Source organism: Crotalus tigris, unplaced genomic scaffold (genome assembly GCF_016545835.1).
Source record: "Crotalus tigris isolate CLP2741 ecotype Arizona unplaced genomic scaffold, ASM1654583v1 scf7180000021196.354758, whole genome shotgun sequence".
Taxonomy (NCBI): domain Eukaryota; kingdom Metazoa; phylum Chordata; class Lepidosauria; order Squamata; family Viperidae; genus Crotalus; species Crotalus tigris.
The window spans coordinates 127,344-153,768 of NW_024098392.1; the positions used below are offsets into that span (position 1 = coordinate 127,344).

Below are 26,425 nucleotides of genomic sequence, written 5' to 3' on the forward strand. Positions count from 1 at the left end.
TAAAAGCCCCACCTCTCCTTGCACAATTCTCTCTCTGCAGAGTGCAAGGAATGGCCTTTCACCCATCACTGCTGGATGTCTTCGGATTGGGAAACCAGGAAACCTGGAACAGTCCCTCGTGGCAGAAAGACACGCCGAATGGAAAAATATTGGCTTCAGCGTTTCTGCCGTCCCCCTAATAAGGCAGGCTCTCAAACCAGCATTCAAATATTTTAAATTATTTGAGGATTCTGACCATACGGCGGGAAGAAGCATTGGAAAAATGGGAGAGCCGACTCAGCAGAAGACTTTAACCCAGGAATGACTCCTTAAATGGGTGACGCATCCCAGTAGGCCATAAGAGTCTGGTCTAGTGGTTAAGGGGCTGGTCTAGAAATTGGGAGTCAGGGAGTTCTAGTCCTGCCTTAGGCATGGAAGCTGGCTGGATGACTTTGGCCAATCACCAGGAGACTGGGAGTTCTAGTACAGCCTTAGGCATGGAAGCCAGCTGGGTGATTTCAGCCAGCCACCAGGAGAAGGTGAGTTCTAGTCCTGCCTGAGGAGATATGAAAGCCAATTGGGAGACTTTGAGCTAGTCCTTCTGTCTCCCAGCCTATCCCACCTCACAGGGTCGTTGTTATCAGGGGGAAGGAAGAGGGAATATTATGCATGTTTGCCACTTTGTATTACTTATAATAAAAAAATCTCATAAACCCACGAAGAGGGATGCAGCGTGCTTTCCAATGCTCCATTGGCGTCTTTCCCAAGAGGAGAAGGTGCACCAGAAGGAAGATGGGTCCCTTCCAACTTCTCTTGAACGTTTCTGCTGCTTTTGGGTGAGGTGGCTGAGACATAACAGAGAAGCAAGAATTTATGACCCAGCCCTACACACTGAACCGGTCCAGAGTGCCAAAAGGGGCTGAGTTTCCTCCAGATTTCCACATTAATTACTGTAATTGCACCCAGCACCGTGTTCCTCCTGGGCCGGCAGAGGCCACAGACTTTGCCCCTTCCTCCCGCAACCAGCACCACAACGTTGGGTCAGCGTCTTCAGTCCAAAGAGGGTGGAACGGGCTCGGCTGCTAGGATGAAGATTGAATTTGCTCCTCGCCACATCCCGTGGGAGAGACGGCTTCAGACGGCTTCGGTGCTTCAATGGCTCTTCTGTTTTTTGTGCATGGGTAAAAAAAAAAAAAGGTTATTCCTAATTAAGGGGACTTTTTAAAGATATGGAGGTTGCTGGGGGGGAAGGAAGGGAGGGGGCTGTCTTTTAAGGCAGAGGTCCCCAACCTTTTGGGCACCAGGGACCGATTCCGTGGAAAGAGGTTTTTCCATGGACCGGAGGGTGTGTGGTTTTGTGTGCTGCCTGCATCCCGCGGATGGGGCTTTTCTTGTTTGTGGAGACCTTTTGCTGGCATGCCGCAGTCTGGTACCGGTCCATATGTTAGGAATAAAATTTTAGAATAAAAAGTAAAGTTAAATGACACATACTCTGTAAAATTTCTACACGCAGACAGAAAGATTTCTTCACAAAAATTTCTACAGGTAGACTGCAAGATTTCTACACAATTTCTACATGTACACGTACCTTGGAAGAGTTCTGCACGTAGGCTATAGGATTTCCACACTGAGCTATAGGATTTCATGATAAAGTACATATAAGGGAATAGGTGAAGCAAAATAGTAAGGGGCAGGGATAATGTATTTTGTTTAGGCGATCCTGATAAGATTGTAACCTCAGAGGAGGGGCCAAGGCGTCGGGATAGAATGTATATAATGTGTGTTTTTGCTGTGACCAGGTGTGGCTCAAATATTTATTTGGAGTCCACCACGCTTTGCAAACCGTTGTAGCCAATAAATCTCTGTCTAATTTCAACTTGCTGTTTGGTGTTATTCAGTGGGCTAGAATTTCTACCAACAGTTTTGGTGCCCAACATGGGGCTCGAGACCGGGATCGTTTGTCTGCACCAGATCCAGAAGGTGAGGTGGAAGGCATGCCCTGTTGATTTCGACAGTCTATCTCATCTTGTTGGTAAAGGAGCAGCAACGCTTTCCTCGGTGAACCCATACAGTTGATATTAGACAGAGATACAAATTGAACCGGTGTGTGTGTTGCTGACTTCCGGGAACTGGGCAACTCCGTGCACGGACCTAGGTAAGTGTTCTGGGGTGGCCAGTATACACTGCCTAGGCAGTCGGTGGGAAGACTGGGTAGGCCTGTGTGAATTTGAGACAGTGTGTGTGTGACATCCCAAGTATCCACTTAGCGAAAGTGGACCTCTGATATGCGAGTGCATATCTAGGGGGATCAGGGGGGAGTGAATTAAGGAATTTACGTGAAGTCTCAATTAGAATACACAGGACGGTAAACCAGTATGGGCAACACAGGGAGTACTCCAGGAAAGAAGTGTTTGAGAAAAATAAGAAGAAACTCCAAATTGAATATAGATAAAGAAAGTCCATTAGGGATTTTGTTGAGTAATTGGGGAAAACCTCCGTATAATGAAATAATTAGTAAATTAGACATAACCAAGGAAGATATGGTCAATTTGTGTTGTTTTGTCTGGTGGGAAGATGAAAAAGTAGAGTGGCCTAGATTAGGAACAAATGACTATTTTGCTTGTCAGAATTTATATGAGTATGTGTCAAGGAAAACATGTAAATCATTAGTCAATGAGTTAGACTATGCTTTAATTTGGAACCCAGGTAAATGGGTCACCTTGACTATGAGTGGCCCTAGCCCTCATAAAGTAACTTCAATATATTTACAAGAAGAAGAGAAGAATGAAATAGAGGAGGAAGAAGATGATGAAAAATCCATGAAATATTTACCCCCACCTTATAATACTAATCTACCACAACCAACAAATGTACAAATACCTATTCCACCACCCCTACCAGCTCCTGTAACACAAGCCCAGGGAGCTGTGAGAGGTGGACCCTATAAGATATTAGTAAAAGAATTGGAACAATTGAAGAAAGATATAAAGAATTTTCCCTTTAAGGATAAACCACTACAGGCTTTTCCTTTAAGACAGTGGTTCTCAACCTGTGGGTCGGGACCCCATTTGGGGTCGAACGACCATTTCACGGGGGGTCGCCAAACAAGGCTGTCCGCCATTTTCCCCCTTTTCTTTGGCCACGCCCCTGGCATCCAGTGATGTATAAGTGGTTGGGGGTCACCACAACATGAGGAACTGTATTATGGGGTCGCGGCATTAGAAAGGTTGAGAACCACTGCTTTAAGAGAAGTACCCAATGGAGTAGATGGCCAAGGACAGGCCCATATCAGTTTTGTACATGAGCCTTTAAAGGCATCTGAATTACGCGCCTTTAAGAAAGAAATGAAAAGCATGATAGAAGATCCAATAGAGGTAGCAGAGCAAGTGGATCTGTTGTTAGGAGCAAACATATACACATGGGATGAATTAGGAGTGATACAGAGCACGTTATTTACAGCAGAAGAAAGACAGTTAATTCAAAGAGCAGCTCATTTGGTCTGGACTAGGGAACATAATCCCCAAGCACAGGGGGCAATTTTGGCAGATGTAAAGTTTCCTGTAGTAAGACCAAATTGGGATAATAATAATGTTGCAGATAGACAAAACATGGAAGATATGAGAGTATTATTAATAAGAGGAATAAAAGAAGCTGTCCCAAAAGCACAGAACATGAGTAAAGCTTTAATGATAGAACAAGAAAAAGAAGAATCTCCAGCTACATTCCTCCAAAGACTGAAAGACGGAATGAGGAAGTATTCTGGAACTGATCCAGATGACCCAGCAAATACTCTTCTGGTAAAAATACAATTTGTGGTAAAATCTTGGCCGGATATAAGTAAAAAGTTACAAAAGTTGGAGGGATGGACAGGGAAAAGTATAGATGACTTGTTGAAGACAGCACAAAAGGTATATGTGCAAAGGTATATGTAGAGAAATTTAGGCAACAGAATAAAATGATGGTTGCCACAATAAACCAAGTAATAAAACAAAAGGAAAATGGATATTACCTGATGGATAGCAGGTGTTGAATAAAGCCATAACACGTGAAGTAATCCAAACACTCCATGAGGGTTTTAGAAGACGTGTTTCTGAAAGGTATGGCTACAGGAGAGTTTTCACTGTTGTGAAACCATAACGGCCGGATGTCTCATTTTGCAAGAAAGTTAATAGGCAAGCTCTAAGAGCAAAGGAAATTGGGAGAGGAAAGGAGCTCATTGGCTTTTGAACAGTTCCTTGAAATTATAATAATAGTTATTTGTTTGTCAGGAGAAAGTATGAAATGAAATATCTCTATATGAAAGTGCTTATACAAGCAGTTTGAATGGAAATGAATGTGTGGTTATGCTGATCCTGTGTGTGTGTGTGTGTGTGTGTGTGTGTGTGTGTGTGTGTGTGTGTGTGTGAATTTCTCCCCCATCCCAGACTGTGAAAGAAACAGTAAGCTGCAGATTTTTTTTTTTTTTTTGTTACTGTAAAAGTGAAATGGAAAATGCATGTGAAGAGAAAACTATTTTGTTAGTGGTGAAATTGTTGCATAATTTCTTCTTCTTTTCCTGTCTCTTTCCTCCCACCCCCAGCCGGCTGTGTTGCTTTAAGAGCGAGAAAGACAGAAAAGAAAAGGGGGGTCTGATCTTTTTAACTTTTTTTTTCTGCTTAGAATTCTGGTTTGAGGAAGGTGAGCTGGATGTGAAATTTAATACCCATTCTTGCAGTAAGAAATGAGGTTATTTTTTTTAAATAAATGAAATATGAGAACTGGAATACACCTATATAACCATTAACCAATAGAAATGACTTTGAATTGATTTGTTTAGATTTATAAATGATTTAACCTATTTAATGGAAATTTGTTTCCATCTGAATGGAATCTGATTAAATTGGAATTTGACAAAAATTATATTAAAACCAAAGAGTTGATACAAAACTATTTCAGTAACTCAGAATATTTTATTAAGCTTGTTTATTTATTTATTTTGTGGAGTTGCTTTTTGTTGTTGTTGTTTTATTTATTTTTTTTTATGTTTTTATCTCTGTGCAGGACACACTGATAAAAAAAAAATAATAATACCTAAGAGAATTGAAGGAATTATAATTCAACCCTTGTTTAAAATGAAGGAGTTGAGGAAAAAAAAATTGGGATTATAAATGAGCTATGTTGTTTTGAATAAAGATTTGTATGCAAACAAACTCAAGCAGAGTTTGGTGAGCGCTCCTTTGTTGGCTCTTTACTAAGTAATCTGTTTGTAAATACATACGGACAAAGGAATGGCTAGGGGAGGGATAATTGATACTTTTCTATGGTTAATATATGGTTGGTTATACGATAAGTATGATATGTAGACAAATATATATAATGTTCTATAACAGTGGTTCTCAACCTTTCTAATGCCGTGACCCCATAATACAGTTCCCCATGTTGTGGTGACCCCCAAGTGGGTGTGGCCACCAATAAGAGGGAGTAGGACAGCTAGAGAAAAGGGAACAAAATGGTGGACAGCATGGTTTGGCGACCCCCATGAAATGGTCGTTCGACCCCAAATGGGGTCCCGACCCACAGGTTGAGAACCACTGTTCTATAACATCTAATGGTGAGGCTATTTCAATGTATTCAAGTTGATTTTAAATTACCTCAAGTGGGAAATTCCACAATATGAAACTCAAATGACTTGGATAAAATGTTTACCTTTAGTATTGTTGCAAATAAGAACACAACCACAGAAAGATTTAGGATTGTCTCCTTATGAGTTGTATGGTGTGTCATTTATGCCTGGAAACATCTCCATGGACTCTTTAGTAACAAGGGATAAAGTAATAAGACATTATGTGCATAAACTGTCGCAGTATCTTGATCATTGCAGGAAACAAGGCTTGCTGATCCAAACACCCCCTTTGGAATTTCCTGTCCACAAGTTTGAGGTGGGACAGTGGATCCTGATCCGAATGTGGAAGGAGGAGAAATTGCAACCTAAGTGGGAAGAACCATTCCATGTGTTGCTGACCTCTGAAACTGCAGTTCGGATGAAAGAAAAAGGGTGGGCTCATTATACACGAGTGAAGGGACCAGTAGCTGAACCAAAAGGACAGTGGACCTGTGTTCCGGGTGACAACTCGTTTAAATTGATACTTTGTAAAATTCCTGTTTAAATGTGTTGGTACTGTGCTTTAAATGCCATGTTGATTGTTGTTGTTTCCATTGTATTGACTGTGTAAGATGTACTGGATGTGAAGAACATTTTGGACCATACGATATAGTACTCATTGAAAAGAAATTGAAACCTTTTGAAGAATATACTGAGACATTGACTGGAGTGGTAAGATATACTCTAAAAGATATTCCTTCAATCCAATTAGTCCAGGAAGAACAACGAGAAGCCTTTATAAAATATCACAGTTTAGAAGAAGATTAATATAAAATATAATTAATATAAATTAATATAAAATGTGAATATTTGTCCCTGGCTGTATATCTCTCCCTCTCTAGGGAGTGATATAGAAGAGCAACAGAAGCAGAAGGATGTGAAGCCTGCATTACCAATGCCACCAAAGGGGTGTATATTTCAATCTATATGTCAATTAAATAAAACACAATATTCAGTTTGTAAGGGAAGAGACAAAAAGAGATACAATGCTATGATCCATCGATGCCAACATATTTGAATTTCAGTATATATGTGGGTTTAGCTAAAGTAGGAGTGAGACAGAGACCTGAAGGTGAAGAAAGATTAATACATTAATTCTACTAAAATATTAGAAAAAGGGACAGAAAAAGCTTTGATACAATTTGATGCATGCACAGTATTAAGTTTATCTTATCTCGCCACAAAGTGTGGAGACTCTAGTTGGATCTCAGCCTATAAACAAAATCATAAATATATTTGTTCCACTAATTTGAACTTTGCACATGGAAACCCCAATCAATGGTTACTTTGTGGGGGGATCTATTAAATGTTCAGGGTGGAGTTGTGTGTGTGATTACACTGGAGGAGGTTATCCAGGATGTAATGGTATTACCAAATTTAAAAGAATATATGGAACTAATATGATGGAGTTGGAAATCACATTCTGATATAGTAAGTTATGGATTTGGGATAGACGGAACAGGAACAGATCCATTAACTTATATTACTATAAAGAAAGAAAAGATATATTAGCTAAGGAAGGAGGGGTATGTGGGAAGTTTAATTTAACGAATTTTTGCTTACAAATAGATGAAACAGGTGCAGAAGTGAAGCAATTAACCACTGAAATGAGACAACTTGTACATGTTCCAGTCCAGACTTGGACTGGTCTTTTAGATGAAGGTGGATTTTTGGGAGGAATCTTTCGCAATTGGAAACAAGCATTATTCACGGTGGGCATAATATTATTAGGACTAATGTGTTTGCCCTGCCTAATTCCTATGATTAAAAATTTAGTCCATACAACTGTAACAAGTATAATGAATGGCATCAAACGGGAGGAAAAGATACAGACACTGTTAGCTTTTAAGGAAATCAAAGACAAAGTAGACATAACAGAGAATAAACACAAAGAAGAGATTGAAATGAATTTAAGAAGATTCTAAATTTTATTAAGTATGAAAAGAAAAAGGGTGGATCTGTTAGGAATAAAATTTTAGAATAAAAAGTAAAGTTAAATGACACATACTCTGTAAAATTTCTACACGCAGACAGAAAGATTTCTTCACAAAAATTTCTACACGTAGACTGCAAGATTTCTACACAATTTCTACATGTACACGTACCTTGGAAGAGTTCTGCACGTAGGCTATAGGATTTCCACACTGAGCTATAGGATTTCATGATAAAGTACATATAAGGGAATAGGTGAAGCAAAATAGTAAGGGGCAGGGATAATGTATTTTGTTTAGGCGATCCTGATAAGATTGTAACCTCAGAGGAGGGGCCAAGGCGTAGGGATAGAATGTATATAATGTGTGTTTTTGCTGTGACTAGGTGTGGCTCAAATATTTATTTGGAGTCCACCACGCTTTGCAAACCCTTGTAGCCAATAAATCTCTGTCTAATTTCAACTTGCTGTTTGGTGTTATTCAGTGGGCTAGAATTTCTACCAACACATAGACCGGGGGTTGGGGACCCCTGTTTTAAGGGGTTGCCAGGAAAATCTTCACCGGTCGCTACATTGCGCAGCAAAACTTAGGGGTACATTTTGCAGAAAAAAGACTCTGACATGGACAGGGATCCATTTTGCAAGCTCCTTCAGGCAGGGATCTGCCTTTCTTTTTTGTTGGCCTCGACTTACAACAATTCATTTAGTGGCCAATGTCACAAGGGCACTGGAAAAAAGTGACTTATGATAAGGTGACCAACCATCCTCCTTTACGGAGGATAGTCCTCCTTTTGTAAGTTCTGTCCTCCCTCAAAAAGTGTCCTCCTTCATGTCCTCCTTTTCGATATTTGAAGACTAATCTGCAGGGCTTTTTTTTTCCCTCATAGAATGCTCAGAACAGCATTCCGGCACATTTTTTTGATGGTTTTTTTTTCAACTTTTGCATGAGCTCTGCTACTCCCGCTATTGGCTTTTGAAAGCCAATAGGAATTGCTGCTCAGCATGCCAAAACACCCGGCTGGCAAACTTTGCAGGTGCAAGTAGTCTGCATTATTGTTGCAATGAATAAAATGTTTCTTTTATTTACAATATTTTTTCTTCAATTTATTTGTGTCCTCCTTTTCATTGTAAAAAAGTTGCTCACCTTACTTATGACTGTTTTTTCAAGCTGACAACTTCGCAGCAGTCCCCCGGTCAGCTGATCAAAATTCAGACGCTTGGCAACTGGTTCATTGCAACATCTTGGGGAGATCACGTGATCCCCTTTTGCAATCTTCTGATAAGCAAAGTCAATTTGGGAAGCCAGATTCACTTAATTTATTTATGAGACTTATATACCGCTTTAAGTGCAAGCACTCTCTAAGCGGTGTACACCAGTAAGCAATATATATATATATTTACATTGCCCCCAACAATCTGGGTCCTCATTTTACCTACCTCGGAAGGATGGAAGGCTGAGTCAACCTTGAGCCGGTGAGATTTGAACTGCTGACTTGCTGAACACAGTCAGCTAAAGTGGCCTGCAGTACTGCACTCTAACTGCTGCGCCACCTCGGCTTTTGGCGGTCATGGCGGACAAAGCCACCGGAGGGGCTGTTAAAGTGCTGTGGCCCTCCAAAAGCATGCCAAGCACCATGAGGACGCCAAGGGGATGGAAGACACCAACTCAGAAGTCGACCAGCTACGAAAGCACCCGGAAAAGGGACCGCAGCCAGCTGAGAAGGCAATTCCGTTCCTTAGATGCATGGGCTGCGGAGGCCACCATCAACGTGCAGATTGCCGATTCCGAACTGCAATGTGCTGGGCCTGTGGCAAACCAGGCCACATCGCCGCCATCTGCCGAGGTCGTCAGAGGGACTGCCCAAAGGAAGACGCATTCAGGAGAGGTACCGGATCCCCGGGTCAACATCGAGTAGGGTTCTGCTCCAGCCGAAGGAGCGTATTCCGCACTGATGCCCATTGCCCCCTAAAGCAGAAGCTTAGACTACAGGTCAAGCTTCAGGGAATTCCATGGAAGGTGGAACTGGACACGGGCTCAGACCGGGAGACCCCTGCAACCCCTAGACATTCAGAATGTCAAGAAGGCCGCCTAAATATCTGCAGGACTATGTCCAGCAATTGAGAGTTTGAGCCATCTAGGGGGAAGGAGTGTAATGTATGGGCCACAACTGGCTGGCTCAGGAATTCTGGGAGTTGAAGTCCACGAGTCATAAAAGAGCCAAGGTTGTCTACCCCTGATTAACCACTCAGTTGTGTTCTTGCAATCTGGTGGTTCACTTCCTCCCATCTGTCCCACACAGTCACAGGGGCAATCCAGGCAGGGAATCCAATAAATTACATTCCAAGTTTCACCCACCTCCAAACAATCTTTGTAGCTCACTAACATCTGACCTATGTTTGGGAGAGACCAATGCAGGATTGCATCACTGTCCAATATCTTAAAAAGCCACCTTTCCATGCTTCAGTTACAGACTAGGTGAAACGTGGCTTAACAGCAGTAACTGCGAGAGAGATCTTAGTGGACCATCACTTAAACATGAGCCAGCCATGTGTTGCAGCTGCCAAAAAGGCCAAACACTTTCCTACAGTACACTAACAGAGGGATAAAATCAAGATGATGTGAAGTGTTAACACCACTTTTTTAAAAAACAAAATTTTATTAAGTTTATATAGATAAGGAAAAATAGGAACAATACAGGTATGGTAACGGGCGGGGGTGAGGGGAAAGGGGAAGGGGAAGGGAATAAAGGATTTAGGGTAAAATAAGGATAGGTACAATCACATATTTCAACAAACAAGGTACTGACCGGTCAGGATCATAATAACGAGTAAAATATCATATTCAACCATTTTTACCATAAGCTTAGACTATAACATATTAAAAACAATTAGTAAACAAATACATTGATCTATTAAGTAAACACTACTAATAAAATCTCAAAAAATTCTAACAATCAAGAGTAACAAATGAAAATCAGTAAATCGCGAAAAATAATCATATCATCAACATCAACACTCTGTTAAAGATCAGCCATCTGTTCTAAAATATTGAATCCTTCAAGTTCTAATGGTTAACACCACTTTTTAATGCCGTGGTAAGGCCACACTTAGAATACTGCATCCACGTTTTGGTCGCCACAATGTAAAAAAGATGTTGAGACTCTGGAAAGAGTGCAGAGAAGAGCAACAAAGATGATTAGGGGACTGGAGGCTAAAACATAAGGAACGGTTGCAGGAATTGGGTATGTCTAGTCTAGTCTAATGAAAAGAACTAGGGGTGACATGATAGCAGTGTTCCAATATTTGAGGGGCTGCCACAAAGAAGAGGGAGTCAACCTATTTTTCAAAGCACCAGAAGGCAAACCAGGAAGCAACGGATGGAAACTGAACAAAGGGAGAAGCAACCTGGAACGAAGGAGAAATTTGCTGAGAGTAAAAACAATCAACTAGTGGAATGGCTTCCCTCTAGAAGTTGTGGGTGCTCCATCACTGGAGGTTTTTAAGAAGAGACTGGACTGGGGTAGGCAATCTTGGCTCTTTTATGACTCATGGACTTCAATTCCCAGAATTCCTGAGCAGCATGGGGAATAATGGCCCCTTTGTGACTTGTGGACTTCAACTCCCAGAATTCCTCAGCCAGCATGGCTGACTCAGGAATTCTGGGAGTTGAAGTCCACGAGAAATAAAAGAGCCACGGTTGTCTATCCCTGGACTGGACAGGCACTTGTCTGAAATGGAATAGGGCAGTGATGGTGAACCTTTTAGAGACCAAGTGCCCAAACTGCAACGCAAAACCCACTTACGCATCGTCGGGTGCCAGGTGGGTGTGGCCCATTGGGCGCGTGTGGCCCAATGGCTGGGCATGGCTGTGGTGGTAACGGCAGACTGGATGGGACTAAAAAGTTCAATCAATCAATTCCAACTTTGCAAGATCTTTTTTTCCCATGAGAATTTCAAATTGACTGACTGAACCTTTTTTTTTTTTTTTTTGCACACGGCGGTGGAGGCCTAAAGCTCTGTTATTCCCGATTAGGGAACCGAACATGTTAATGTGAAAGACCCCTAACAATTCTCCCTTTTCTTCCTCCAGCTCAGTGCTCCATTGCCCTCTTCATCCTGCTCCTCTTCACACGCTTCTGGCTGATCAGTGCCCTCTATGCTGTCTGGTGGGCGTTCGACTGGGACACCCCGCGCAAAGGTGGGCGGCGCTTCCATTGGATGCGGAATTCGGTTGTCTGGCGATATGTGAAAGATTATTTCTCGATCTCGGTACGTGTCCCCCTAGAGGGAAGGAGTATAATGGCATGGGAGAAAGACTTTGGGAGACGGGACGAAGAGATGCTGCTTAGGGAACGAGCAGATAAGAGGCAGCAGAGCCTTCGGCTGCATAATGGGTGGAGAAAGAGGCTGTCAAGGAGATAATGGGAGATTTATACAAGCAGTCCTTGACTTACAACCATTCAGTTAGTGGCCGTTTGAGGTTATAACGGGCCTGAAAAAAGTGACTGATGAGTGCTTTTCACAGAGGCTGCAGCATCCCCGAGCTGATCTGATTGAAATTCAGATGCTTGGCAACTGGCATGTACTTAGGACGGTTGCAGTGTTTCCTTTTGCAACCTTCTGACAAGCAACATCCATGGGGAAGCCAGATTCACTTAACAACCGCGTTACTAAATTAACAACTGCAGTGATTCACCTAATCTCTGTGGCAAGAAAGGTCACAAAATGGGATAAAACTCACTGAATTACTGTCAGTTAACGGATAAATGATGATTGTATTTTAGGATTACGATCATGATTTATCGCTTGTTGCTTGCATGTGCACTGAGAGATGATACAGCAGAGACAAATTCCTTGTGTTTCCCATCACACTTGGCCAATAAAGAATTCTCTTCTCTTCTCCTCCTCCTCTTCCTCCTCTTCCTCCTCCTCCTCCATCTCCTCTTTCTTTCCCTTCCCTTCCATGCCATGCCATGCCATGCCATTCCATCACATTCTATTCCATTCCATTCTTTCTCATTATTCTGTATTCTATTCTATTCTGTTCTGTTCTGTTCCAACACTGGAAGCTTTTAAGAAGAGACTGGACAGCCATTTGTCTGAAATGGTACAGAGTTTCCTGCCTGAGCAGGGGGTTGGACTAGAAGACCTCCGAGGTCCCTTCCAACTCTACTGTTCTGTTCTGTTCTGTTTTGTTCCATTCTATTTCTACTCCATTCAGTGGTGGGATTCAAATATGCGAACAACCGGTTCTCTGTGTGGATGCCGCTTCTGGAAGTCCATTCTGGGCCTGGGCAACAAAAAATTAGCTACCGGTTCTGCTGAAGTGGTGCGAACTGGCTGAATCCCACCACTGATTCCATTCCATTCCATAGAATGGAATAAGAATAAGACTAGAATGGAATGGAACGGAATGGAATAAGAATAAGAATGGAATGGAATAGAATAGAATAGAATAGAATAGAATAGAATAGAATAGAATAGAATAGAATAGAATAGAATAGAATAGAATAGAATAGAATAGAATAGAATAGACAATAAGTGGTACTTTGCTCAACAGTAACAACAGTGAGAGGGATCTTGGAGTACTAGTGGACAATCACTAACCAAAGAGAGAAGCAACCTAGAACTAAGGAGAAATTTCCTGACAGAACAATTAATCAGTAGAACAATTTGCTTTCAGATGTTGTAAATGAAACACTGAAAGTTTTTAAGAAAAGACTGGACAGCCATTTGTCTGAAATGGTATAGGGTTTCCTACCTGAGCAGGGGGTTGGACTAGATGACCTCCAAGGTCCCTTCCAACATCATCATCATCATTATCATCATGATCATCACCATCATCATCATCCAACTGTTTCTTTTGCCACAGTTGTTCTATTATTATTATTGCCAATAATAGTTGATAAGAACGATAAAAAAGTCTGAATAGTGGACATGGCAGTACTTGGAGACTGTAGAATAGTAGAGAAAGAACTGGAGATCATATAACACTGGACCTGCAAATAGAACATCTGTGGCAAAAGCAAGCAAAGGTAGCCTCAATAGTTATAGGACTTTGGGTGCAAAGCCAAAACATCTGGAGCACCACTGGAACACCATCGGCATTGACAACATCCCCATCGGTCAATTGCAAAAGGCAGCTTGGTCTGGAACTGCTGACATCCTTCAACCAGACCTTTAACACCATTAAAGATCACCCTCTGCCTCTCTCAGGTCCTTGAGAAGGACCCAATGGGTAAATAAAATGCCATCTCTAATCTAAACACCTGGCCGTGTGGTCAATAATATAAATATCCTTTTTTGCTTCCTTCTAGTTTTATTTTGGCACGCGGCTTTCAAAAGCTTGTATTGTTATTCTTTTTATTAAAATGTCAAAATACGATGGGAAATTTTATGCAAGGCAACCCACAATGCTTTGTCAGCAGAAGATTTTCTCTGTGGGAATGAAATTAAGATGGGCAATTGGGCAATTTCGCTGATACGCCCACTGTCAAAATGTAAGCTCCACGAATCTTTTCCTTTGCCAAGTCACCCACTGCCTGTCATTGAACTACCTCTTCAAAATGAAAATTATACCATGATAAATCCTTGGGCCTTCAAACGTGTAAGAGGTTGATGGTGCTAAGTGGTTCTTGTTCTAGATATCAGAGCAGAATTTGGAAGAAGTCCAGAATCAACATTTATTCTTTTAGGAAAGCAGATTCTCCTGGTCCCAGAAGCAGGTTTGATGGTTGTATCTAATCAGTAACAAAAAGGCATTTAATTAATTTAAAATACCCTGGAACTTCTTTAACTGGGGTAAATTGTGCCAAAAAGGAATGCTGCTATGTGAACAAAATGTGATAGAGATAGATAGATAGATAGATAGATAGATAGATAGATAGATAGATAGATAGATAGATAGATAGATAGATAGATATAGACGGATAGATAGATAGATAGATAGATAGATAGATAGATAGATAGATAGATAGATAGATAGATAGATAGATAAAAATAGATATAGATATAGATAGAAATACAGAGAAATATATATAGATAGGTAGAAATATAGATAGATATATATAGGTAGATAGGGAGAGAGAGAGAGAGAGAGAGAGAGATACAGAGAGATATAGATATAGATAGGTAGAAATATAGATAGATATAGATATAGGTAGATAGGTAAATAGATAGGTAAGATAGATAGATAGATAGATAGATAGATAGATAGATAGATAGATAGATAGATAGATAGATAGAGAGACAGACAGACAGACAGACACAGACAGATAGATATAAATATAAAGATAGATAGATAGATAGATAGATAGATAGATAGATAACGATAAATACGATAGATAGATACGATAAATACGATAGATAGATATGGTAGGTAAAATAAATAAATAAAAAATGGACAAGTATCCTAAATGTCTTTGGTCTTCCAGCTGGTGAAGACGGCCGATTTGGATCCATCCAAGAACTACATCTTCGGCTTTCATCCTCACGGCATCATGGTGGTTGGCGGCATTCATTTTTGCACCGAAGCCACTGGCTTTTCCAAACACTTCCCAGGCCTGAAGCCTCACATGATGATGTTGAGTATGTGTTTCCGAGTCCCCTTTTTCCGGGATTACTTGATGAGTGGAGGTAAGCTGACTTAGAAGGGATTTCTGATTCATTGGGAAACTTTTGGAAGAGCAAAATCAATCAATCAATCATAATAGAGCTGGAAGGGACCTTGGACGTCTTCTTGTCCAGCCCCCTGCTCAAGCAGGAGACCCTATATCATCTCAGACAAATGGCTGTCCAGTCCATTCTTTAAAACCTCCAGTGATGGAGCACCCACAAGTTCTGGAGGCAAGTTGTTCCACTGATTGATTGTTCTCACTGTCAGTGAGATCTGGTTCTGGATCACGGCGCCAGCGGACGGGTAAGAAGAGCGCTCTCTCCGCTGTCCGGGTCAAAAGTCGCCCTTGAGGGGCGACCACCGCGGAGGAGGACCTTCGCTAGATTGCGGAAGGGCAGCAGCCCTTCCGTTTGATCCAAGACAGCTCCATTGGATCGACGAAGAAAAGATCAGCCATTAACATGGCTGATCACTAAGCCATACCAGCCAAAAGCACTATCAAGCACAACAAAAGCAACGTGGAAGAATTGGGTGAGACCTTATCTTACGTTTCTTGTACCCCAACTACCTTCCTGTAAAGCCTTTGGAAATTTTTTCCCCTTTCTAACGTGGTGGCTTCTGCCTACTCTGGGAACATAAAGCTATGGGGAAAAAAATAGAACAACTAATCTAAACGATTAAATAATTGGAGTTGTAATTTTTGGATATTTGGGGCCCCAAAAGGTTCCTATTTGTACAGGGACCTATTACTTTACTTATCTGCTAAGCTGGAAAACAAGGCTATTTTTTCAAACCAGATAAAAGCCTAACTTGAGTTTGAGAAAGACTTTACATGTCACTGAGGACATCTTGTGGCGACAATTGGTACAGCAAGTGAATTTCTTTTTGACTGGGAGACTTGTGAGACTAAGATTTGGCCTTGACAGTATCAAAAAAGATAAGAACTTGAAACAGCTGGGTGGTGAAAACAACTCTCTATAGTGGAAGTGGACACTATTGACTTTTATTAAAAATAGCCTCCACTAAAGGATTATCTGTAAACACTATAGAAATGGAGGAATACTACCCACAACTTAACTATAAACTGATACTTGAAAAAATCCTTGAGGCTACTGAGCTAATGAATTCCAGATTGAAAAATAAAGACGCCACTTCAAAGCTACAAAATGCAACCCAGACTCCAACTGATAAACCTACAATCCAAAAGGCAACAGAAGAGTGATTCGCTTAACAAATGTGGCAAAAATGTCATCAAATCACTTAACAACTGCCTGGCTTAGCAATGGAAATTTGGGGGCTCAGTTATGAGGACTCTCTGTATTGGTGACCTGGATGGAGAAGAAGGAGGAAATTGGGTGTCTTCTCTCCAGAGGTTGTGGGTGCTCCAACACTGGAGGTTTTCAAGAAGAGACTGGACAGCCATTTGTCTGAAATGGTAGGGTCTCCCGCTGGAGCAGGGGGCTGGACTAAATGACCTCCAAGGTCCCTTCCAGCTCTGTTATTCTCTGTTAAGGCTATTTAATGTGTGTGTGTGTGTGTGTGTGTGTTGTATGGGGCTTTAATGTTCTTCTTTTTCCTGCTTTGCTTCACCCAGGTTTTATTTCCTCGGACAAGGAATCTGCTTCCTATATCTTGAGGAAGAAGGAAGGTGGGAATATCGTAGTCATAGCTGTGGGAGGGGCCAAAGAAGCCCTAGATGCCCGTCCCGGAGCGTACACCCTGGTGTTACAGAACCGCAAGGGCTTCGTTCGGCTGGCCATAGAGAACGGGTAAGTAGGAACAGCTTTTTTGGGGGGGGTCCTCATCGTCTTGTACAATGTACATCACATGCAGTGGGAGGATTCAGCCGGTTCGCACCACTTTGGCAGAACCGGTCGCTAATTTTTTGTGGCCCAGGCCTAGAATGGACTCCCGGAAGCGGCATCCATGTAGAGAACCGATTGTTCACCTATTTGAATCCCACCACTGATCTCGTGAAGTATTACCGTGTTTCCCTTCAACGTGCAGTGGTTGAGAAACAGTGTTCGAATCCATTATTTGCAGCCACCCAGCCTTCCTCGGTTATCTCAACCTGTTTGGTTCTATCTCTCCTTCTGATTCCTCTCGGTTTCTAGCACGCCGCTCGTCCCCGTGTTCTCTTTCGGAGAGAATGAGCTATATGATCAGGTCGAAAACCCCAAAGGATCCTGGCTGAGGTGGACACAAGAGCGTTTGCAGAAGATCATGGGAGTCTCCCTGCCTCTCTTCTACACCAGAGGGAAAACTTTTGGGTTTCTTCCATACCGGAAGCCAATCTTCACCGTGGGTAAGTCCGTGTTTCTTCCGTGGCATCCAGAAATGAGAGGCAGGTAAAATAAGGAAGGATCTGCTGGACACATTCTTCCTTCTTTGAGGATTGTTCAAGGTCTCCTCTTATTAGCTTTCCCAGGTAGGCAGGAGAGGAAACACAGCTGGATATGCTAAGCTGATATTAAAGGTTAAATTGGAATACTGATGAAAAATTAAAAATTGAGTAAAAATTAATAACAGGATATGGATTGTTTACGACAGGGGTGTCAAAGTCAATTTCACTGAGGGCCGCATCAGCATTGTGGTTGCCCTTGGGGGGCTGGATGGGTGTGGCCAGGGTGGGTGCAGCCTACTGGGTGAGCGTGGATGGAGTGGGTGTGGCCTACTGGGTGGACATGGCCAGCTCTACATCGTTTGCGTCAACGGTGCCTGGGGGGGCCTGGGCAGGAGTGGGGCAGATCTGAGGGTCTCTGGCAGAAGGGGGGGACCGGGGCAAGCACCAAGGCATGGTGCATTTCTTCATTCCTCACAAAGGGTGACACCTCCCCAGCATGCACCCAGGGGGCGGGACCAATGCAGCAGGGGCTGGTTCCTCGCTATTTCCGGAAGGCCTTGTGGAGCTAAGACTGAATGTGTTTCAGCATAGATGGCCACCACAAAATTGTGCATTGGCTCCCGACCGGCCTCGGCCAGGGCCAAGGCAATGGGGGCCGTTCCTTCACTGTTTCCAGGATGGGTTTGCGGGCCACATGAAACCACTTCACGGGCCGCATCCAGCCCCTGGGCTTTGTGTTTGACATGTCTGGTTTACGATGATTGAATGTAATTAAGATATGCATAAGCTAAATTTTTGGATAAATGTAATATTGATGTTCTTATTGAGTTGATATAATGAAAAATGTACTAACTTGAATACGAGACAGTAAATGTTAAGGGGAAAAGAGAAGAAATATCTGATGTTGTAACCTGAGATTTGCACTAAGATTTTGTTATGGAACTATTGATTAATGCAGTCAACACGTGGCTTTTTAAATATTCAAATGTAAAATTGGAAAGTTAATAAAAAACATTTAGAAAAAAAAAAAGCCCTCGACTTATGACAATTGGGCCTGACATTTCAGTGGCTGGGACATTTGTTCAGTGAGCGTTGGCCCATTTTACAGCATTTCTTACTACACTCTTGAAGTGGATCACTGCAATTGTTAAGTTAATCACACGGTTGTTCAGTGGATCTGGCTTCCCCTTTGACTCTGCGTGCCAGAAGGTCGCAAAAAAAGGGATCACGTGTCACCCCAGGATGCTGCAACTGTCATAAGTACATGCCAGTTGCCAAGCCTCTGAAGTTTAACCACGTGACCGTGGGGAGACGCAACGGTTGTAAGTGTGAAAATTGGTCTTAAGTCACTGCTTTAAGTCAAGGACTACCTGTAGTGCATTTTAAACAAGGTTTGTAAATTGCCTACAATCGCCTTTGGTGAAATAATAAAATGAAGTAATAAAGTAGAATAAAATAAAATAAGTCAAGTCAAATAAAATAAAATAAAGAACAGAGTAGAATAGAATAGAATAATAAAATAAAATAAAGTCAAATAAAGAATAAAATAGAATAGAATAGAATAGAAAGGAAAATAATAAATAATAATAATAATAATAATGCCACATGATTGGATAATAAAGTGCCTAGAAATAACAGGAGTCAGTAGAAACATCAGAAAATTTGTGCAAAGATCGATGGCACAATGGAAGACACAGTTGCAGATCAATGGTGAGAGGCTGGGAGAGGTTAATATCAAGAGAGGAATATTTCAAGGAGATTCATTATCACCATTACTATTTGTTATTGCACTGTTTCCTCTGTCAACAATACTGAATAACTCAGGACATGGCTATCAAACATCAAAAACATCTGCTAGACTATCCCACCTCCTTTACATGGATGATCTGAAGCTGTATGGAAAAACATCATCTGAAATAGAATCGCTGCTCAACACTGTCCGTATATATAGCCAAGATATTGTAATGGAGTTTGGCTTGGACAAATGTGCCACACTTACTATCAAACAAGGAAAAATAGTGAAAACTGAAGGAATCAAGATGCCCCACGAAAATAACATTAAGAGTCTGGATGAGGAAGAGTACTACAAATACTTGGGTATCCTTCAAGCTGACAACATCAAGCACACTGAAGTCAAGAAAAAGATTAGAGGTGAATACATCAAGAGAGTGAAGAAGATCTTAAAATCCAAACTCAATGGAGGAAATACCATAAAGGCAATCAACACCTGGGCAATCCCAGTCATTAGGTACACAGCTGGAATAGTGGACTGGACTCAAGCAGAACTAAAAGCAATGGATAGGCAGACCAGAAAAATAATGACAATGAATCATGCCCTTCATCCACGCAGTGACATTGATAGACTTTATCTACCAAGGCAAATAGGTGGGCGTGGAATGCTACAAGTACATCAGATGGTTGAAGAAGAAAAAATGGCTTTGGAAGAATATCTGAAGAACAATGATGAAGATGCACTGAAATTAGTATATCAGGAAGGCTTACTAACTACTGGAGAGACCAAACTGGCCTACAAGAAAGACCAAATGAAGAACAGAATAGAGGCATGGGAAGACAAAGCACTACATGGCCAATACATGAAAAAAATAGCTGGGAAAGCAGATAATAATAAAACCTGGCAATGGCTAAGAGCAGGAAAATTGAAGAAAGAGACCGAGGGACTAATTCTGGCTGCACAAGACCAAGCCTTAAGGACAAATGCATACAAAGTCAAAATTGAGAAGACAGCAACAGACAGTAAGTGCCGCCTATGCAAAGAAGCTGAAGAAACAGTGGACCACTTGGTAAGCTGTTGCAAGAAGATTGCACAAACTGATTACAAGCAGCGGCATGACAAAGTAGCAACAATGGTGCATTGGAAGATCTGCAAAAAATATCATTTGCCTGTAAGCAAAAACTGGTGGGATCATAAAATAGAGAAAGTCATAGAAAATGATAAAATTAAACTGCTCTGGGACTTCAGAATTCAAACAGACAAGCACCTGCAACATAACACCCCAGACTTAACAATTGTCGATAAGAAAGACAAAAAAGTCTGGATAGTGGACGTGGCAGTGCCTGGAGACAGCAGAATAGAAGAGAAAGAACTGGAGAAGATAACAAAATACAAAGACCTACAAATAGAAATAGAAAGACTGTGGCAAAAGCAAGCAAGGGTAGTACCAATAGTCATAGGCTCCTTGGATGCAATCCCAAAACAACTGGAGCACCACTTGAACACCATTGGCATTGACAAATTCGCTATTAGTCAATTGCAAAAGGCAGCCTTATTAGGAACTGCTTCCATCCTGCGACGATACCTGTAACACCATCAAACATCCACATTTGCCTATCCCAGGTCCTGGATAAGGACTCGATAGGTAGACAAAATGCCAAATCCAGTCTGAACATCTGGCTGACTGTGTGATGATCAATAATAATAATAATAACAATAATAATAATAATAATAATAATAAAAATACTGTGGCAAAAGCAAGCAAGGGTAGTACCAATAGTGATAGGCTCCTTGGGTGCAATCCCAAAACAACTGGAGCACCACTTGAACACCATCGGCATTGACAAATTCGCTATTAGTCAATTGCAAAAGGCGGCCTTATTAGGAACTGCTTCCATCCTGCGACGATACCTGTAATACCATCAAACATCCACATCTGCCTATCCCAGGTCCTGGGTAAGGACTTGATAGGTAGACAAAATGCCAAATCCAGTCTGAACATCTGGCTGACTGAGCAATGATCCAAAATAATAATAATAATAATAATAATAATAATAGTAATAATAGTAATAATAATAGGAAGATGAGAGCTATGCTAGAGGTTCAACCATACTGGACAGGTCTCATCAGAGGAGTCAGACAAAGAGTGTCTCTCCCATAAAAAATATGGTGAGACGTAAATTTCAGAATGCCATACCGGCTCGGACGTCGCCCGGGTTAACAAGGTCCGCACTAGATATTGGAGTTCCTGGATATCTGGTGAAAAATGGGTTACAGGACTCAGGACTGTTGGCTGAGCAACCAGGGCCAGCAGCTGCAGAACTACTGGAAGAAAAGGTGTTTACCCGTCGCAGATACACAGTGATGGAAAACAAAGAAATAATGATCTGTTACTACAGATCAAGTCCAACAAGAAGAGGATATCTAAAACGAATGCACCAGTTCTGGAAAGAACAACATCCAGAATCAGAAATAACAGAACAGAGACTAGCAGATCAACGCCGATTTATAACACGAAATAAAGTATTCACAGAAACAGAATTGGACGAACTGCAAAGGTTTACCCAGGGCAAAGAAATCAAAGCCTTACCAGAAGTAATTCAGAATGTAGAGGCAAACCAGGGGGAGTTGGCAGTGAAGGAATCTAGCAGAGATATACAACTGTTCTCATTTGGAAACCAGGCACCTCTACCTCAGGAAGAACAAAACCCTCTAACTAAAGAAATAAAAGAATTGAAACAAAGAATAACTGAGCATCTAGAACAGCACAAAAACAACAGAATAAGGCTACCTGCATTGAAGCTTGTTCCAAAGAAACAGCTAGCACAAGCATTAAAAGATGCAAATATTGCAATATCAAGTATAAGCACCAATTCATTGCAAGAAACAAACCAACTAATGTACAGCACAGCTGCAGTTATAACAGAATACCTGGGATGCAAAATCAACAAAGAAGAAAAACAAACAAACAGTGCACCAGAAAAATGGAAGGTTAGACTAGAAAATAAGATCAGCAAGTTAAGATCACATGCAAGCAAGCTAGAACAGATGAAAGAAAAGAAGCTGAAGAACAAGAAGACCAAAGAATACCTAATCAAGAAATACCACTTAGAAACAAGGAAGATCAAGGAAGCACTGGAAATAATAAAGCAACAAATAACAGCTATAGCCAGGAAAATCAGTAGATATGAAGCTCGAATTGCAAACTATAGGCAGAACCTCCAATTTCAATCCAATCAGAAACGTTTCTACCAATCCATCAATGGAGAAACTGCAAGGAATCAGTCAGTACCTGACAAGGAAGAAACAGTGCAGTTCTGGAAGCAGATATGGGATAACCCAAAGAAATACAACAAGGATGCGGCTTGGTTAAAAGAGGTGGATGCAAATAAAACAGAAGTTGAAATGAAAGAACTAGTAATAACAACAAAAATGGTAGAAAAAAGAGCAAAGAAAATCAAAAATTGGTCAGCACCAGGTGAAGATGAACTGCATGGGTTTTGGTTGAAACATCTAACTGTTATACACCCACTCATTGCCAAGCAGTTCAACAATATACTACAAGGAGGAGAAATTGAAAAGTGGCTAACAACTGGGAAAACCTACCTAATAATGAAAAATCCAGCAAAAGGGGCAACACCAGGTAACTACAGGCCAATTACCTGCTTACCAACAACTTTCAAATTACTAACTGGTGTGGTAGCTGATGCAGTACAACAGCATCTAGTTGAAAACAATCTCTTTCCACCTGAGCAGAAAGGAAACCGCCCCAATAGCAGAGGAACAAAAGATCAACTCCTAATAGACAAAATGATCTTGGAAAACTGCAAGAGAAGGAAGACCAACCTGAATGTGGCATGGATTGACTACAAAAAGGCATTTGACTCTCTGCCACATGATTGGATAATAAAGTGCCTAGAAATAACAGGAGTCAGTAGAAACATCAGAAAATTTGTGCAAAGATCGATGGCACAATGGAAGACACAGTTGCAGATCAATGGTGAGAGGCTGGGAGAGGTTAATATCAAGAGAGGAATATTTCAAGGAGATTCATTATCACCATTACTATTTGTTATTGCACTGTTTCCTCTGTCAACAATACTGAATAACTCAGGACATGGCTATCAAACATCAAAAACATCTGCCAGACTATCCCACCTCCTTTATATGGATGATCTGAAGCTGTATGGAAAAACATCATCTGAAATAGAATCGCTGCTCAACACTGTCCGTATATATAGCCAAGATATTGTAATGGAGTTTGGCTTGGACAAATGTGCCACACTTACTATCAAACAAGGAAAAATAATGAAAACTGAAGGAATCAAGATGCCCCACGAAAATAACATTAAGAGTCTGGATGAGGAAGAGTACTACAAATACTTGGGTATCCTTCAAGCTGACAACATCAAGCACACTGAAGTCAAGAAAAAGATTAGAGGTGAATACATCAAGAGAGTGAAGAAGATCTTAAAATCCAAACTCAATGGAGGAAATACCATAAAGGCAATCAACACCTGGGCAATCCCAGTCATTAGGTACACAGCTGGAATAGTGGACTGGACTCAAGCAGAACTAAAAGCAATGGATAGGCAGACCAGAAAAATAATGACAATGAATCATGCCCTTCATCCACGCAGTGACATTGATAGACTTTATCTACCAAGGCAAATAGGTGGGCGTGGAATGCTACAAGTACATCAGATGGTTGAAGAAGAAAAAATGGCTTTGGAAGAATATCTGAAGAACAATGATGAAGATGCACTGAAATTAGTATATCAGGAAGGCTTACTAACTACTGGAGAGACCAAACTGGCCTACAAGAAAGACCAAATGAAGAACAGAATAGAGGCATGGGAAGACAAAGCACTACATGGCCAATACATGAAAAAAATAGCTGGGAAAGCAGATAATAATAAAACCTGGCAATGGCTAAGAGCAGGAAAATTGAAGAAAGAGACCGAGGGACTAATTCTGGCTGCACAAGACCAAGCCTTAAGGACAAATGCATACAAAGTCAAAATTGAGAAGACAGCAACAGACAGTAAGTGCCGCCTATGCAAAGAAGCTGAAGAAACAGTGGACCACTTGGTAAGCTGTTGCAAGAAGATTGCACAGACTGATTACAAGCAGCGGCATGACAAAGTAGCAACAATGGTGCATTGGAAGATCTGCAAAAAATATCATTTGCCTGTAAGCAAAAACTGGTGGGATCATAAAATAGAGAAAGTCATAGAAAATGATAAAATTAAACTGCTCTGGGACTTCAGAATTCAAACAGACAAGCACCTGCAACATAACACCCCAGACTTAACAATTGTCGATAAGAAGACAAAAAAGTCTGGATAGTGGATGTGGCAGTGCCTGGAGATAGCAGAATAGAAGAGAAAGAACTGGAGAAGATAACAAAATACAAAGACCTACAAATAGAAATAGAAAGACTGTGGCCAAAGCAAGGGTAGTACCAATAGTCATAGGCTCCTTGGGTGCAATCCCAAAACAACTGGAGCGCCACTTGAACACCATTGGCATTGACAAATTCGCTATTAGTCAATTGCAAAAGGCAGCCTTATTAGGAACTGCTTCCATCCTGCGACGATATCTGTAATACCATCAAACTTCCACATCTGCCTATCCCAGGTCCTGGGTAAGGACTCGATAGGTAGACAAAATGCCAAATCCAGTCTGAACATCTGGCTGACTGTGCGATGATCGATAATAATAATAGTAGTAGTAGTAGTAGTAGTAGTAGTAGTAGTAGTAGTAGTAATGTTGGAAGGGACCTTGGAGGTCTTCTAGTCCAACCCCCTGCTCAGGCAGGAAACACTACACCATTTCGGACAAATGGCCGTCCAGTCTCTTTTTTAAAACTTCCAGTGTTGGAGCATTCACAGCTTCTGGAGGCAGGTTGTTCCACTGATTAATTGTTCTGTCAGGAAGTTTCTCCTCAGTTCCAGGTTGCTTCTCTCCTTGATTAGTTTCCATCCCTTGCTTCTTGTCCTGCCTTCAGGTGCTTTAGAGAATAGCTTGACTCCCTCTTCTTTATGGCAGCCCCTGAGATATTGGAACGCTGCTATCATGTCCCCCTTCGTCCTTCTCTTCATTAAAGTAGACACATCCAATTCCAGCAACCCTTCCTATTCTATAATAATAGAATAGAATAGAATAATAATAGAATAGAATAATAATAGAATAGAAAAATTAAATTAAATTAAATTTAAAAATTAAATTAAATTAAATTATTTCTCCTATTTGATCCCTCCAGTGGGAAAACCCATTCAGGTGGGGAAGAAACACAATCCCAGCCAAGACGAAGTTGACGAGCTCCATAAGAGATACCTGGAGGCGCTCTGCAAGCTGTTTGAAGAGCATAAACTGAAGTACAACGTGCCAGAAGACACGCATCTCTCTTTCGTATGAGACACGAAAAACCACAAACTTTGGCACCGGCGACAAAGAGCAGAAAACATCGAAGCCCCAAGGGACAAGCAAATCTTCCATGGAAACCAGAGACATATTCCTTTTGGGGCCAATGGACAAATCGTTGGAAAAAATAAAACCTCACATAGATTTGTTTTTATTTAGGATAACAATTGTGAGACTTTTGTGGGCGTAACAGTGAAGAGATTTGACATGACCCACAATAGAAGAAAGAATGGTGGAAGCAATGGAACTGGCAGAGATGGCAAAAATTAGCAGCTTTGGTTTTATCAGGGTGAGCAATGTGGCCTCTTTACGACCTGTGGACTTCAACTCCCAGAATTCCTGAGCCAGCCAGGAAATTCTGGCTCAGGAATTCTGGGAGTTGAAGTCCACAGTCGTAAAGGGGCTATAGTTGACCCACCCCTGGATTAGAGAAAAGATTCATTTTAATGCTCATTGGACTTCCCTTTTGGACTTTCTGCGTGAAACAGGAAAAAAATGAAATTACGAAATATGCATTCAATGATTAGATAGAATAGAAAACAAAAATGAAAGCTATGTTGTAAATTTAGATTAAGACGGCAGTTCTCAACCTGTGGGTCGGGACCCCATTTGGGGTCGAACGACCATTTCACGCAGTCCACCATTTTTTTCCCCTTTTCCTTAGCTGTGCTACTCCCTTTTATTCTATTGGCTTTTGAAAGCCAATAGAATAGACTCTCTTGAATAGAGTCTAATTCTATTGGCTTTCAAAAGCCAAT

General features: G+C 41.3%; 1 protein-coding gene across 1 annotated transcript; it reads left to right on the forward strand.

The window, feature by feature from the left end:
- Positions 1-811: 811 nt before the first annotated feature.
- LOC120320174 (2-acylglycerol O-acyltransferase 2-A-like) lies at positions 812-25,661 on the forward strand. The gene is made up of 6 exons (XM_039369692.1): positions 812-1,160; positions 11,641-11,819; positions 14,984-15,185; positions 16,760-16,934; positions 17,280-17,470; positions 25,507-25,661. Exons 1-6 carry the CDS (start codon positions 1,067-1,069, stop codon positions 25,659-25,661), a joined length of 996 nt encoding a protein of 331 aa, XP_039225626.1. The 5' UTR covers positions 812-1,066.
- Positions 25,662-26,425: the final 764 nt, after the last annotated feature.